This window comes from Gobio gobio, assembly GCF_949357685.1.
Source record: "Gobio gobio genome assembly, chromosome: 2".
In the NCBI taxonomy this organism is placed as follows: domain Eukaryota; kingdom Metazoa; phylum Chordata; class Actinopteri; order Cypriniformes; family Gobionidae; genus Gobio; species Gobio gobio.
In genome coordinates, this window is record NC_137098.1 from 33,041,092 (window position 1) to 33,057,877 (window position 16,786).

Here is a 16,786-nt window from a genome sequence, read left to right on the forward strand (position 1 = left end):
CAACAAAACAGTCACAGACACTATTTTAGTGTAACGTTGCTGCAATCAGTAATACTATGTCTTTGACAAATGGTGACACCATTTGGGTGCAAAATAGCTGTAAGGCTGAGGACAGATTCAGTGTAAACAATACTATATAATTGTCCTTCATAAAAATGAACAGTGACACTAAGTGCAAGAAACAAACCTTTGGGCTACTGCTTTCAAATAAAAAAATAAAATAAATATATCAGGGATAAAGTACATCTAAAATGTACCCTACTTAAAGTGCATCCAAAATAAAAAAAAATTCAAAAGAATTAAGAACAAAATAGAAAACAGCTTCATGTGATGTGTTTTATATGTTCATATTTTTCTTGAGAAAGAGGAGTTGGTCAGCATGTTCAGGAGTGAGTGAACTTCTTTGGGCACTGATGATATCTCCTGCAGTTGAAAATACCCTCTCAGCTGCTACACTGGTCCCAGGAATACACAAATGCATATGGGCCAGCTTGGAGAGGAGAGGGAACACATGTTGCTGAGATTTCCACCACAACAGTGGATCTTCAGTGAGAGGCAGAGAAGGAGCATCTTGATATTGTTTTATCTCCTTCTCTGCAATTGAGGTTGCTGATGTAGAGACATAAGAGGTCTTCTTGAAGGTCTGACCAAGAAGATCAACAAGTGCAGACTTTCTTTTCTTTGCTGTGCAGGTCTCCTCTTCCTCTAAATCCCCCTGAACATCACCACAAGGCACTGGAACATCCTCCTTTAAAGCTGCAGCTTTTGACTGTAGTTTTGCATAAGTGTCTTGCACTTCTTCAGGTGACAGAAATAAAAGGGATTTGAATCTAGGGTCCAGGGCTGAGGACATGCGTAGGAGATCTTTTTCCACCTCTGATTGATATCTCTTTGAAAGGTCTTGATTGATGGCTCCCTTAATCTCTCGAACCAGAGGAGAATCTTCTTCAGTGCTGGTTGTGTCTCGCAGCAGTTGGGCATGAAGAGGAGCAACCACTGAAATGGTGGGATTCTTTTCCTCACACATGATGTTTGTTGCCACAAGCATTGGTCTAAGTGCTTCCACCATCTCTTCAGCGCTTGAGATGTCATTCTCTGTCAGTGCACAGTCAGTCACATTCTTTCTCACCTTAATAAAAAAAGAAAAAAAGGCAAAATACAATTTATTAATAAAATGTATATAATTATTGTTCTTTATTTTAACTGTATAGCAAACTGTATGATGTAATCTAATGTTTTTATTTGGATTATATATATATATATATATATATATATATATATATATATATATATATATATATATATATATATATATATATATATATATATATATATATATATATATATATATATATTTATTTTTGATATCTTTTTAGTATGTATAAAGTATTTATTCATTGAATCAAGTAAGTTTATATCATATGCATTAGTATTTATTTACAAACTTATTAATTGTTTACAATAAATTATTCACAATAAATTATTCACATTTATTACATATAGATTACAACTTCTACATTACACACTTTTCTTACCTCTGGTGATAAGAGGGCAGCACAGACAGCTGGCTGTTGCTCAAGAAACCTGGAGACCATCTCATAGGCACTATTCCAACGAACAGGCATGTCCGTGATGAGCTTGTGATGGGGGAGGCCAAGAAGTTTCTGGTTTCTTTTCAGTGCTTCTGCTCCAGTTGTGCTTCTATGAAAGAAGGTTGAGATCCTCCTAACTTTGACAAGTACCTTGGCAACAGCAGCCATTTTCAGCGCACGTTGGGATGCAAGATTTAAAACATGAGCAAAACATCTAACATGTTGGTATCCTGCTAAGTCCATTGCTACACGCATGTTTGATGCATTGTCGGTGACAACCACTGGCTTCTTAGCATCAAGATGCCACTCCCCCACTGCGGCTTTCAGTACATCGGCAATGTGTGTCCCAGTATGGGTTTCGTGCATTGCTCGGGTTTGCAGGACATATGACTTCATTTCCCAGTCTTTGTTTATAAAATGTACAGTGAACGTCATGTAGGACTCCGTGGCTCTCGATGTCCACCCGTCACACGTGAGCCCCACTCTTTCTGCCGACTCGAGTGCTGACTCAACTGTAGCCCTGGTCTGGTCATAAAGTGCAGGAATAATTTTTTCAGCAAAATATTTCCGTGAGGGAATATCAAAGCGTGGCTCTAAGACTTTCATCAAAAAGCAGAACCCCTCATCCTCCACCTCGCTGTACGGACGGAGCCCTTTACACATGTAAACAGCGATCCCATTTGTGATAGACTTTGCCCTCGCAGAACAAGGTGGTAGCTTTGCCTGGAAAAAGGTGTTTACACATGAGTTTGTCGGCTTTGAGCCAGCACCAACCACGGCTTTCTCACAGAGCTCCGGGTGATGCCGCGTGAGGTGGCTGTGCATGTTGGTCGTGTTTCCCGTGTAGCGGACATTTGCAAAGCAGTTCTTGCATATTGCGTAGTCCTTTTCTAGCTTTGCCCCGTCCGCACTGCTATAAAATCCAAAGTGAGTCCACACTTTGGATTTAAAAGATGCTGGAGCGTCCTTTAACTTCTTGCTCTCACTACTTCTTTCCTTGCTTGACTCCGCCATTTTCAAGTGTGTGTACGTATTTTTTTCGCCCACAACAGCCAAACTCGCAACGCGCGCCCCCTATCTACTTCCGTAGAAGGGTCTCATCAAGGGATAATGAATATAGCGTTTTATAACGGCTTTTAAGATCGATACTTGGCGAGAGCGCATCGAGAATCGATCGCGGGAGTAAATATCGCGAGATATCGCCACATCGATATTTTGGCGCACCCCTAGAAGAAACCACAGCGTGTGCTTCCAAATCCAGAGAGAGAGAGAGCGCTAGATCTAGCGAGTGAGGGTGAAGAAAAGGCCGGGCCCATCTCAAACCCCTCCACTAGACCCATTTGCGAGCCCCACGATCGCCTGGGGGCCCTCCTTGAAGATAAAAGTCTGAATATACAATGTTAATGTAGATGCAATCATGCAGAGGCGTTCCCATAGCGTTACTACTTACGATGCAGTGTGAGTTACCTCGAAAGCAGCCTATTAATCATACTAAGTGTATGTAAAAATGAAAATGTAAAAATTCAAGTTTTCTGTGATAATAGGTTTAAGGTTAGGGGATAGAATATACAGTTACAGTATAAAAATCATTATGTCAATGGAAAGTCCCCATAAAACATGGAAACCTAACGTGTGTATGTGTGTCAGTGTGTTCTTGTATACATGGTTTATGAGGACACAAATGTGTATAATGACATGGGTATTACAACATAAACACTTCCTATGTCCTCACAAACCAAATGGCTTAAAAACATACTAAAATGAGTTTTTTTATTTTTAAATACAGATAGTTTTCTGTGATAGGTAGGTTTAGGGGTATGATTAGTGTAAAGGCCTGTACACACCGGGACAAATATCGCACGCGCTTATCGCCAGCGTTTTTCGCAGCAGAGTTTTTCGGCGCGTCTTGAGTGTTCACACCCAAGCGATTTCCACTGGCGATGCGCCGGGTGAACGTGCACATTCAGTAGATGCGCTCCCGGTACACAAGGTGGTGCTGTGGCACTTTACGCTTCTGACACTCGCTTGTCACACAGAAGGAGAAGAGAGACAGTATTTATGTGCTTGCCAAAACCATTCACAGACTTTTTGCTAACTGTCAAGCAGCATTAGCAGTTCATCTTCTTCTTTGTCTACTTACTACTTCTTCGTCGTATCAATGTGTGCTCGGCAAGACCGTTTTGTGCTTGAGCGCCATCAAGTCGTGTTTTACTGTCACTTCAACAGCTCCAGGCACGTGAACTAAAGCGCTGATCTCATTGGTCGGCCAATTTTTAACGCGCCGCGTCAAAATAAAAAAACGAACCTGAGGCGTTTTTTTTTAAATGATGCTTTTACGCCTGGCGTTTTGCGCCTCGGTGTGCACACTCACATTGGCGCCCATTGTTTAGTCACGAGGCGTTAAACGTCGGCAATAAACGCGCGCGAAAATCGTCCCGGTGTGAACAGGCCTTAAGGGAATAGAATATACAGTTTGAACAGTATAATAATCATTATGTCTATGGAGAGTCCTCAAACAAGTGTGTGTGTGTGTGTGTGTGAATATGTTTTCAATGCCATACTTCAGATACATCAGTATTAAAACTCCAACAACTTAATAATGGACAATTTGCACTGAGCATGAAATGTCTTCAAAATGGCAGGCAACTTGAATTTTTATATACTGTCAGGCACAAATAATCTCTGGCAGTTATATTATTTACCAAAGACAAGATGGCATGAACATGTTCTCTTTTTCTTTTTTACTTCTTATATTTTGAAAAAAAAAAAAAAATGTAATCCCTCAAGGGCAAGAAAAAAAAATCGAGAACGAAGGAACTGTAAAACTTACTAACAAGATCGGAACTTAAATCAATAGCCTAATTACAAGGAACATGATGCATCAGTTACAATTTATTCTATGTACTATGCAGCAGTGAATGAATCAATCTGGAAACATGTTAGTAATAAGTTATCTTTCCCAGAAACTTAGTGTGTTAGGGGAGAAGTGTTGGGAAGCTGTTCAAAAATCTGCAGCTCATGCACACTCAAAGCAAATCAAGATGCCTTTTTCTGAACCATATAAGAAACTTCAGTTAAATATGATGTTCCACAGACTCTTTTCATAGGAAACAATTTAAGCTAATTACAATATGGTTTTGAAATACCTTGCTTAAAGGCACAATGATATTCTTAGAGCAACTTGCCAGCTCACAGGTTGCTCCTACATGCCCTCATGCTACTGCATTGTACCACCAGTGAGTTCAGTTTTTGCCCCATGGTTCATTTTAATTGGATATTTTATCCGACATGCACAGTTGAGCTACTTCATTTATCAACTGACACACACAGATGTAATGGCATAATCCCTGGAAGACACCACTTACCAAGCCATACACCCCACTCTGAAGCATGTAATCTCTCTCGAAGAGGAGATGGTTCCTTCTTGCCAGCATATTATTAGCAGGAGAAAGCTTTGTTTGAGGAAACCAGAAGGCAGCTAGGCATTAGGAGAAGCATGCTGATGTGGCTGTCATTGCTTCGTGGTGCTTGCGATGTCTGCATCTGGGAGCTTTCACGAAAATGTGCTCATGTAAATGGCAATGGGAGTGACAGGTCTAATGAAAATAGGACAACATGCATGGAAACAACCCAGTGCTCACAGCGTGTGTGAATCACAGGGGGACGAGGGAGACTGAATTGAAATCTAAATTAGAGGAGACGGACATCCCTGAAGGATGTGTTGATATGTTGCTTATGAGTGTGTGAAAAAGAAAGCCTGAGAGGACATTTTTTGAAGGGGACATATGGCTGATTCACTTAAATCCCACACACTGGTTTCTACACAGCGTGGGTGAGGCCTGAACTTGTCACTGCAGGAGCAACCCACAGTGGGAAGAGAGGAAAATCAATATTTATTCTCTGCAACCATGTCCCCAGCCCATGTCTCCAGCATGTTCTGAAAGGACCTTTAGAGTCCTCCACTATCCTTGAGATCTTTCTAACACAGTGGCTGAACTTCCACCATCATAGTGTTGAGATATATTACATTTGAATATTTAAACTAATATTAATCCATAAGTTTCACTGCGTTTGAAAGCCAACACTTTAGGGGTGGGTGATATGACCCAACTCTTATATCATGATATGGGTAATTATATAACTATATGCCGTCTTTTCGGTGCGTATGTGCGTGGTGACACTCATTCACAGAAAATTGGTCAAGAATTTATATATATTCAAATAATTACCATTTTTCAAAGAAAATCTCTTATGCTCACCAAGGCTGCATTTTGATCAACAATATAGTAAAAACTGAAATAATGTGAAATATTATTACCATTTATTTTGAATATATTTTAAAATGTAATTTATTCCTATGATGGAAAAGTTGTATTTTCAGCAGCCATTACTTATTATTATGTATTATATGTGCTTATTTACTATGGTTCTTATTATTATCAGTGATGAAAGCGTCTTGGTTACTAATGTAACCCCAGTTCCATGAAGGAGGGAATGTATACGCTACTGAGATATTGGGGTCTTGCCTGAGCCCAATCACCTTCAAGTGGTAACTAAACGAGCCAATGGATATTGGCCAGTGAGAGTTGCATGCCGAGCCACTCCTACCCAGACATACGGGTATAAATATGGCAGGCAGGCACTCACTCATTCATGTTTTGCTGAGGAGCCAAGACAGGGATCCTGGCCATTCAGCGGTGGTTAAGGGCTGTGGCAGGAGGGATATAACATCTCTGTTCCCTCCTTCAGGAAACGGGGATTACATTAGTAAACTAGACTAGGGCTGAGCAATATGGCCAAAAAAATCATATCTCTGTATGTTTTGGTTGAATGGCGATATACAATATATCTCTGTATTTTCTTTCTTTTCTATTTGGATAAAAAAAAATTCTGTATTATTTATTTATTTATTTATTATAATTTCACATCGTGCCCAATGATCCTTTAAACAATGTTCATATTGAAGGCTATGAAAACAAATATAGTGAATGTAATATAGGCTATGCTATATATAATGCGCAAACATTGCATTGTAATATTATAATCTAAAAACAAAAACAATTATTTTATTTTTAAATTTACTTAACAAAATTTTTTAATAAAAACAAAACCACAGACTTAATTTAATTTACATGTATTCATTTTTCAGATGCTTTTATCCAAAGCAACTTACAAATGAGGAATACAACAAGCTATTCATTGTGAAGAGGTAAATAAGCCCAAGGTTTCAGACATTGCTTAGAGTAGCATAAACTAGAATAGGGAGGGATTAAAGGAAAGTGAAAACATATATATACAGAGAGAGAGAGAGAGAGAGAGAGAGAGAGAGAGAGAGAGAGAGAGAGAGAGAGAGAGAGAGAGAGAGAGAGAGAGAGAGAGAGAGAGAGAGAGAGAGAGAGAGAGAGAGAGAGAGAGAGAGAGAGAGAGAGAGAGAGAGAGAGAGAGAGAGAGAGAGAGAGAGAGAGAGAGAGAGAGAGAGAGAGAGAGAGAGAGAGAGAGAGACAGGTTAAGTACTGGACGAGATGAGTTTCAGGAATTCTGTATTCCAGATGAAGTTGGGGAGATTGTTTTACCAGCAAGGAACAGTGAATAAAAATGTTCTGGAGAGTGATTTTGTGCCTCTCTGTGATGCTACCACCAGCCGTCGCTCATTTACACATCGTAGACTTCTGGTAGGGATGTAGACTCTTAAGAGTGAGTGGAAGTAAGGGGAAGTAAGGGTATTGAGCCTGTGATGTGGGCCCTTTTGGGCTCATGAAAGACAAGATGTGCTGCAGTGTTCTGAATCATTTTTAGAGGTTTGATTGCAAATGATGGAAGTCCAGCCAGAAGGGCATTGCAGTAATCAAGCCTAGAAATGACCAGGGCCTGGACGAGAAGTTGTGTTGCATGTTCAGAAAGGCCTGATCTTCCTGATGTTGAGTAGTGCAAATCTGCATGATCGAGCTGTCTTTGCAATGTGTTCTTTGAAGGTCAGTTGGTCCTCAAAGATTACTCCCAGATTTCTGGCTGACCTAAATAGGGTAATTGAGAATGAACCTGGATGGTGAAAGCATGCTGTAGAGTCGGATTGGCAGGAAAGACGAGGAGCTTTGCCAGGTTGAGCTGCAGATGATGTTAATTTTATCCATGCCAAAATGTCCGCCAGATAGCTTGAGATTTGTTCAGCTACTGTGGGATCACCTGGTTGGAATGAAAGGTAGATCTGTGTGCCATCAGCTTAGCAATGGTAGGAGAAAGCATGTGCCTGTATGATGGATCCCAGTGATGTAGTGTTCATGGAGAAGAAGATCTAAGGGTCCAAGAACTGAAGCCTGAGGATCCATGATCAGCTGGAGTGCTTTGGATACCTCCCCTCTCCAGGCAACCCAGGAAGAAGTACCTGTGAGATAAGATTTAAACCAGTGAAGTGGAGTTCCTGTGATGCCCAGTGATGAGACGGTGGACAGAAGGATCTGATGATTTACAGTGTCAAAGGCAGCAGATAGATCCAGGTGAATGAAAATCGATTATTTGGAATCAGCTTTCGCAATCCGCAAGGCTTCAGTGTCCGACAGCAATACAATCTCAATTGAATGGCCTTTCTTGAAACCCGATTGGTTGAAGTCCGAGGAAAGATGATACCTGGTTAAAAACAACTCTTTCAAGTGTTTTCGCCATGAATGGTATTAGAGAGTCTGTAACTATTTACAAGTGGCGTGTTTAATTTGTTTTTGGTTTTTTTAAGCAGTGGGGTTACCCGAGCCTGCTTGAATGCGGTAGGGAAAATACCAGTGTTGATGATGTTAGTTTTTGCTGCTTAATATTTTTGTGGAAACATTTTTTTTCAGGATTCTTTGATGAATAGAAAGTTCAGTGAACTGCATTTTTCAACACTGATAATAATAAATAGTGTTTCTGGAGCAACAGTCAACATATTAGAATGATTTCTGAAGGATCATGCGACACTAAAGACTGGAGTAATGGCTGCTAAAAATTCAGCTTTGCCATCGCAGGAATGTTTAGTAACTGTAAACGTATTTAATGATTCTATGTTGGCAAATTGACCGTGAAACTGCAGTCGCTTCTGATTCTCCTTTTTTTAATCTGACAATTTAAGTGCTGTCTTATATTGATTTGTTGAGAATATATTGGAGCTTGCTTTGTTGTATGGTAGGATATAGCTTTTTCAAGAGCTTACCATGTGTCAGGCAGGATGCTTTTGATGCAAGATGCTTCATAATGAGGGATGCTGTCAAAAGGCAGGAGCTGTCACAAGCGTAGCTGCTCAAAAAAAAGGGGGGGGGGGGGTTGCAACAACAAAAAACATTTTCCTCTGTAAGTCGCTTCTAACACTTCTTTGTGTGATTTTGTGAGGCAATCTGAAATGGCTGATGGAACTTTCTGTGGTCTCCTACTGCTTGAGAAGCACTGGTGACCTTTCATTCATACAGCATGATGACTACTGAAGCCCTTTTTTATTAGCGGGGATGTACCTTTGCTGACAAAACCCCCGTTTCCCTAATGCATGCCCTTTTTACCAGTATATTTTCTTGCTTAAAGGCTGATTGCAGTCAGGTAATTTGGCGGTTTGCCTTGGTCCCAAGGCTGCTAATATTGCTGACCACTGTTGCTTCATTTTAAAGTATCCAGCAGCAGAATAAAAACAAAGGCAGGAAAGGTTAATGTATTCAATTTTCTTACATTGTCCATTTTAAAAGGAGTGTGCGGGAGTATTTTCATCTCTTGCACTCACCTCTATGCCCCATTTGCATTAAAACACAATGGACTGTTAAACAGTTTCATTATTATACAAATGAAATCGGGTCCACAACAAATGATTGGAATCCAGATTGTCCTGGACATACAATACAGTCATGTTGAACAATCTCAGTGGACTGTCTGTGTTTCATTCAGCTGTCAGTACACGATTTTCAGTGCATTTGGCCTGTTCTGACTTCTTCTACAGAAGAATGTTATCATTATAGGGGTAGATGACAGTATATTTAAACAGCTACTTTAAATATGCCATATAGTTTCAGGATTGGAATATTCAAATAAGAGTTAAAAGAATACCTGCTTCAAAGCAATAATGTCTATCGAATGGATCATATTTGTGGTTTAAATCCTCGTACCAGTCATTCCATGGCAGTTCCACAAGAATTTTGAGGTAATGTTCTTTGTTTTATGTCAGCAGATATCTTAATGCTTCAGCAGTATATCTTTAGAGCAACTCCGACCATTTTGGCTGACTCAATAAACCAATCTAGCATCTACAACAACACAATAGCAACAACACTAGCATGATTAGTGTTATCTTTGGCTCTGACTATTTTCCTTTTAATTTTTTTTCTCCTGGCTGGTGTAATAGTGTTACAATACAATTGGTTGGGGAAAATAAGCTAGACTTATTGTCAGACAGACAATCATAACTTGAAGCAGATTGCACTATATATGGCAATATCATGTGTTCAAAAATAGCAATCTTAAAACCAATATTGTGGTATGCTCCACTGTATACTGGTGGTTAACTTTTATTACTTAAAAAAATGAATCAGGCATGCACAGATTTCACAAAACGCATCGATCAACAAAACTAATTTTACATAAAAATAAACATCATTAATTAAATAAAAGTTACACCGGAAATTACTATAAAAGCCTTATAACTCTTGATATAAGAGACATTCAATACCCTTTCAAATTTAAAGTGTGTTCAATTTAATTAGATGAAATACAAACATTTGGTTGTTAAATTAAATTAAATTTAAATGTATTCTAACAATATATTTCTAACCACTATAATTGTAATGGTGGTAATAAATGTAACAGTAAATGAAAAAGCTCTAATGAAATTAGTTATATATTTTACATGTGAATGCACAACATATGATCAAACACTAGGCATATCTTAAAACTATGAGGGATAAGCATTAATAATGACAAGGACACCTGTTGTGTGAAACACAGCAAGACATGCAAGCTGATATGGAAATAGCCTACATTTTAACCTCAAAGAGGCACTTTAAATTGACATTTATGCTTATAATAGGCTTACCATAGTGAATCAGGGTAAGACAAAAACGTGTTTTGAATGAAGGATTGATAATGTATTGATTATTTAAATGTTCATTTTGAACAAAAAAGTTACATAGTGTACAAAATAACCTTGTTATTTTGGGAGGATGTAAAGGATTGAAATGTGCATTGAATTGTACATGCTTTAGGTTCCCAAGCATCTTGGAAAACCTGGAAAATTGATGGCAAATTTCCCAGGCCTGGAAAACACATGGCAAATTAGAGCAAATGTAAAATGTCCTGGAAAATGTTCCTGGAAATTGTTTTTTTGGATTTTGAGGAATGCTGAGTGCTTCATATGCGAGAGTAGTATTTTGAATGATGTTTAGTCTTGTTGTCACTTGCAGCAGTTAGCTAATGTTATTAACTGCTCAAATGTATGCAGCGAATGTTAACTGGAGCTATACCCAGTTCAGTAATTTGCTAAATAATCATATTGATGCAATATTAGGGCAATACGAGAATCATTGTGCAATGTATTCAGCTTCATTGATTATAAAAGGAGTTTTCACAACAGTGCAGAACTCACTAAACTTGCGCTGAAGTGATTGACAGCTGCAGTGATTATGAAGGGAACACTCTTTGTTTTCTATCTGTATATAACCCTTTCGCAATTTGAAAAAAGTTTGATTTTCCATGCTGCTTAGCTTGGACACTGTAAAGTTTTGGGAATGACTAACTTATTTAAATGCAGGATTGAATCCAAAATGATATTGATCGACATGGTGATAACCAACATTGGACAGGACCAAAAATTCCGATGTCAAAATAGATGTGCATTAAGTGTAAATGCAGACTAATAGACCTGCCACATGTTCTATGACGTGTTATGGTTTTCTTTGTTGTTCATTAACTTTGTCTTGGACTAATCTTTCTATTTTTCAAATAGTTAAACAAAACATTAAAATAGTTCCAATATGTTTTGCTATATTGACACTGGTAACCATTTGAACCACAAATAACCATTTGTCATCATTTATGATTAAGAGCTCATTATAAAAACTGATTATATTGTTAAGTCATGGCAATAAACTATGGAAGCTTGTTTCCGCCACTGAATAAAAAATAAAAAAGGTAATTGCGACTTTTTATCTCACAATTCTGACTTTTTTCCTCGCAATTGCAAGTTTACATAAATGTGATATAACCTCGCAGTTACCTTTTGAATGTTTTATTTAGTGGCGGAAACAAGCTTTCCTAGTCATAATGTATGATTAAGAGCTCATATTAAAAACTGATTTTAAGTCATGGCAATAAACTGTACATCTTTTAAAGACTTAATGAGCACTATTTTTTCTGTAGGTGATACCTATCTTTTATTCCTGCTGTAGTAAAATTGAAAATGTCCTGGAAAATGATCGCTGAAAAAGAGTGGGAACCATGCTTGACCATAAACCATAAAAGCATATATTTGGTGCATATTAACTGTAGTGGATGGAGTAGTATAGTAGTTCTGTGGCCACAGGAGATCTAAAAAGTGCATCTGAGCTGTGTGCAGTTTTCAATATGCCCCTTTGAAATTACAGTGCATGGACTGCCTTTAATTGTGTGTTTTAGTTAATTTTCAACTCCAGCTGAGAGGCTCTCCAGCACCCTCACTGCTTTAATTAGTGTACAGTGAATGATCATTTACTGTTAATAATAAAATAAAAAAAAATCTCTCTTTTTCCTTTTGATTTTACTTCTTTCACCTTTCACGTGTTTTATGTGGCAATGGACCATTTACACATTTGTTTATTCAGTGTGCAATGTGTGGGAAAAGAATAAGGGAATATTGTCCTTGCTATGGATTGATTATCATAAACACACTGGTTTGTAGCGCAAATAGTTTTACCGTTTGTTATTCTTGTAGTTATTTACGTAGAGTGGCTAATGATTTGGAAGTCTTGCACAGGAAATACAGGAATTATGTCCGTGCTAAAAAAAATAAGGTAGATACCCAATTTAAAATATAGTCTGTAATAAATCTCAGCCACCCTTCGCTATTGCTTTTTGGCATGTTCATATGGTCCCAACAATAGTGTTGGTGATTGAGAAAGTCATAGCAGCTGGCATTTTGGTATGGTAGTCCTCCTAATATACCCAAGCTGGCATCAGAGGCCTGTCATCTCCTTATGCAGCACAGACACAGCTGGCAGCACCTATCAGAGAGGAAAAGCATATGAATTACTTGATTACTTACTGCTGTTTGCCACATGGGAGCGGTTCCATTAATTCATATTTCGCCTCCTCACTTAGTACTCTGCTATGGTTAAATACCACTTCAGCATGTTGATGGTTGGCACTATCTCACCCTGTAATCTAAGAGCCAATGTGCCACCTGTCTCCACTGGTCAATCGGGAGGAAAACTGCTCTGCACTCAAGAATATAAGTGCACTGAAAGCGCATTTGATGGAAATTATGCCCAGTGCACTGCTGTGTAGTGAGTTGATGATGCAAAAAGTCTGTTCCAGCGAGGTGACATTAGGCTCGACAATAGGCTAATCTAAAAATCTAAAGTTTGTCAGCATCCAGATATCATCTCATAAGGTGGCATTAGTTAGATTACATCTGCTGCATTGTTTCCTGCACACAACTGCGAACACAGCACAAACAAATGACTCTCATAAACCAATTTTAATGAGTCAATCAAAAAGATTCACAAACTCGCTTGTCAGTGGGCAAAATCCAGTGGGAAGTGAACATCCCTAAACCCTGCAAAAATGACAGATATATGTTCCCTGCATGGTCTCTATTTGCAAAATCTTCTTTCTTACTTACAAAACGTATTTAAACTATATGAAATGCATGACAAAAATGTGTGTAATATATCACAACAAAAATCAACTTGAATTATTCTACACTATATTGCCAAAAGTTTTGGGACGCCTGCCTTTACATGCACATGAACTTTTATGACATCCCATTCTTAGTCCGTAGGGTTTAATATGGAGTTGGCCCACCCTTTGCAGCTATAACAGCTTCAACTCTTCTGGGAAGGCTTTCCACAAGGTTTAGGAGTGTGTTTATGGGAATTTTTGACCATTCTTCTAGAAGCGCATTTGTGAGGTCAGGCACTGTTGGACGAGAAGGCCTGGCTCGCAGTCTCCGCTCTAATTCATCCCAAAGGTATTCTATTGGGGTGAGATCAGTCAAGTTTCTCCACAACAAACTCGCTCATCCATATCTTTATGGACCTTACATTGTGCACTGGTGCGGTCATGTTGGAACAGGAAGGGGCCATCCCCACACTGTTCTCACACATTTTGGAGCACGAAGTTGTCAAAAATGTCTTGGTATGCTGAAGCATTAAGAGTTCCTTTCACTGGAACAACCCCACACCATAATCCCCCCTCCACCAAACTTTACACTTGGCACAATGCAGTCAGGCAAGAACTGTTCCCCTGATTTTACGTGGCCTACCACTTCGAGCTGAGTTGCTGTTGTTCCCAATTACTTCCACTTTGTTATAATACCACTAACAGTTGACCGTGGGATATTTCATGAATGGACTTATTGCACAGGTGGCAACCTAACATGGTACGATGCTTGAATTCACTGAGCTCCTGAGAGCAACCTATTCATTCACAAACGTTTGTAGAAGCAGTCTGCATGCCTAGGTGCTTGATTGTATACACATTTGGCCATGGAAGTGATTGGAACACCTGAATTCAATGATTTCAAGGGGTATCCCAAAACATTTGGCAATATAGTGTATTTATGCATGAACTCTTCTGCCATTTAGCTTAAATATTAAATACGAGAACTCATAAATATAATCAGGACCACTAAAATGACGGCATCAAACTTAAACTAATTATCTTCTAGTAGTACTCTTAGTGTGTTCTGACTCTACAGCATTATGTAAAGAGAGTGTATGGGAAGCCGTGAGCCCATGTGGTAAGCCCGTGGGACCCTGATGAGTGCTATCCTCCTCCATCACACAGACGCTTTGTGTCATTGGCTCTCAACAGTGGCCAATCTGCCTGTAATTACTCTTCTCTGCTGCAGGGCTCTCTTCCTGCTTCACCATGGCAAAACTGATTAGTAATATAAGAGCTAAGTTTGATCGGTGGAGTTAATTGAAAAGAAATGATCAGACATTATTGAGTACAACAGCTGTGTAGAGAGTTTACACTTGGGACTTGGCTTCAAAAAAAGCCACCAAACATGCAGAGACATGTCCATCATGTGACTCATAAGTAATGCCTCAAGAAGAGTGACACCGTTGTGCCTTTATCTTATTCAAGAGATGGCAGCTCCTGGCTGTTTGCGAACATTACAAAATTACTCCACTTGATCCCGCCAGAGCGGCTGTATTACAAATAAAACCATTCAGTGAGTGAGCTGTTCTCCTCGCAGCTTTATGCATAAAGAGCAAGACCCCCATGCCAGAATAATTCACTCCCCTACACCCATTCCTCCAAGCTTGATTTATTCTGTTAACTGCTCATGGAAGTGAATGGCGACAGAAAATCACAGTCGTTTGTTAATCTATATCTTTTGGCCGAGCTTTATCTGATATTATGTCATTATAATAGTCCACTGTAGTGCTGTGCCTCATACAGCATCCCTTCAACAGTTTAATATGATTTCTTGAGATGTAGTAAACACTTAATGGAAGCCTACCATGCTTTATAGTGCTGTATGCTGTTGCTCGGTGCCTGCATGCCAACAGTTAAACAGACTGGAAAATAAGAAATGCCTTCAAATAATTCAAAATGACCTTGAACAGCAGCTCCATATTTGATAAATGCATATTGCGTATAGCCTGGAACGAGGATCCACAGTGATGAGAGGAATGCCTGCTCTTGCTCGTGAGTGATATATTAAGAGTTTTTCAATTTGAAAAAATACCAGACATTTATATTTAGAGTTACATTTAGAGAACTTTCAATTTGTAGTGATTGCATTGTGCCTTAATTTGAAAAATAGTATCATGAAATATGTAGAGATGCACATAATGTTTATGATAACATATTTCACTGTTTATTTGACCTTGTCATCTTGTTTTTCTACTACCCATAAATAATCTATGTGAATATCTCAGTGGCACATAGTTAACAAATACTATTTTCGTATAAGAAGGACTCCAGGGTAACACTTTATTTTAAGGCGACGTATAGTTACATGATACTACATGATACTAAAGTAATAACAGTAAATTATGTATAATTACAAGTAACTAACTCTAAACCAAACCCTAACTGTAACTTTATAGGAAGTACATGGTTAATTAATATTATACAGTATAATTATTTGAGGAAGCACAGCTAGTGTAACCGACTCCAGACTTTTAACTTGTTACAAAAACCTTCAGGGTAAAATACTTTCATTTGAGAAGGTTCCCACCTCAGGCCCAAGTATCAGGATGGTAAGGGGATGTATCCTCTATATTTAGATTATTGTCAAACATGTTCTTTTTCTTTTTCAATGGCACATTTTTAAACAATCCTAAATATGTGGCTACAGCTTCCTAAAACAATCATGCATTTTTACAAAGCTTAAGCGCTACATTATTTCAGTCCCATCACAGTAACTGCAAAATTCATGCACTTAGGGTAGTAGGTAGTATCACTCCGTGTTTATTGAACTGAATCACATTTTATAATTGAAAAACTGGAATTATTAACCCGTGACATTTACCTTTCAAAACATGTTCTGTGCAACACATTTAAGCTTGTTACAGAAAAATAGGTTGAAGGTGAGAGCAAAATTGGCTAATAGGGGTCTTACCTGTAAATATCATTGCACATTATTCACAGTCAATAGTTATTACAATTTTTCTGATCGATGGATTTCACTGGTGATCACTGTTACAAGGATGAAGGGACATTCAAATTGGTCAGTATTCTGATGAAAAACTAATTATTATTAATTACAATGTTCCTTTGTATTACTCAGGTCTGTCAAAAGAATCTATCAAACGATGTGGTTCGGTATTTTGTGTGCCTTGTAGAATCCACCTAATGCCAATAAAATAATCAAATCTAATGTCAAGTTATTAACCCCTCTTTTAACAAATCACATCACAATGCTTTGAAATTTTTTTTACTGATCCAAAATTGCATGTAGCCATCATCCTATCACTGTGAGCCAACAAATTCTATATAAGTTGGAGGGTAAATACACTCACATGATAAATGAAGTGGCGTAA

The 16,786-nt window shown here is 38.5% G+C and overlaps 1 protein-coding gene across 1 annotated transcript; it reads right to left on the reverse strand.

Annotated features, from left to right (window-relative positions):
- Positions 1 to 337: 337 nt before the first annotated feature.
- On the reverse strand, positions 338 to 2,606 carry LOC307118151 (E3 SUMO-protein ligase ZBED1-like; the record flags this gene model as incomplete). Its single annotated transcript, XM_079803634.1, has 2 exons — positions 338 to 1,129; positions 1,536 to 2,606. 2 exons carry the CDS (start codon positions 2,604 to 2,606, stop codon positions 338 to 340), a joined length of 1,863 nt encoding a protein of 620 aa, XP_079659760.1.
- Positions 2,607 to 16,786: the final 14,180 nt, after the last annotated feature.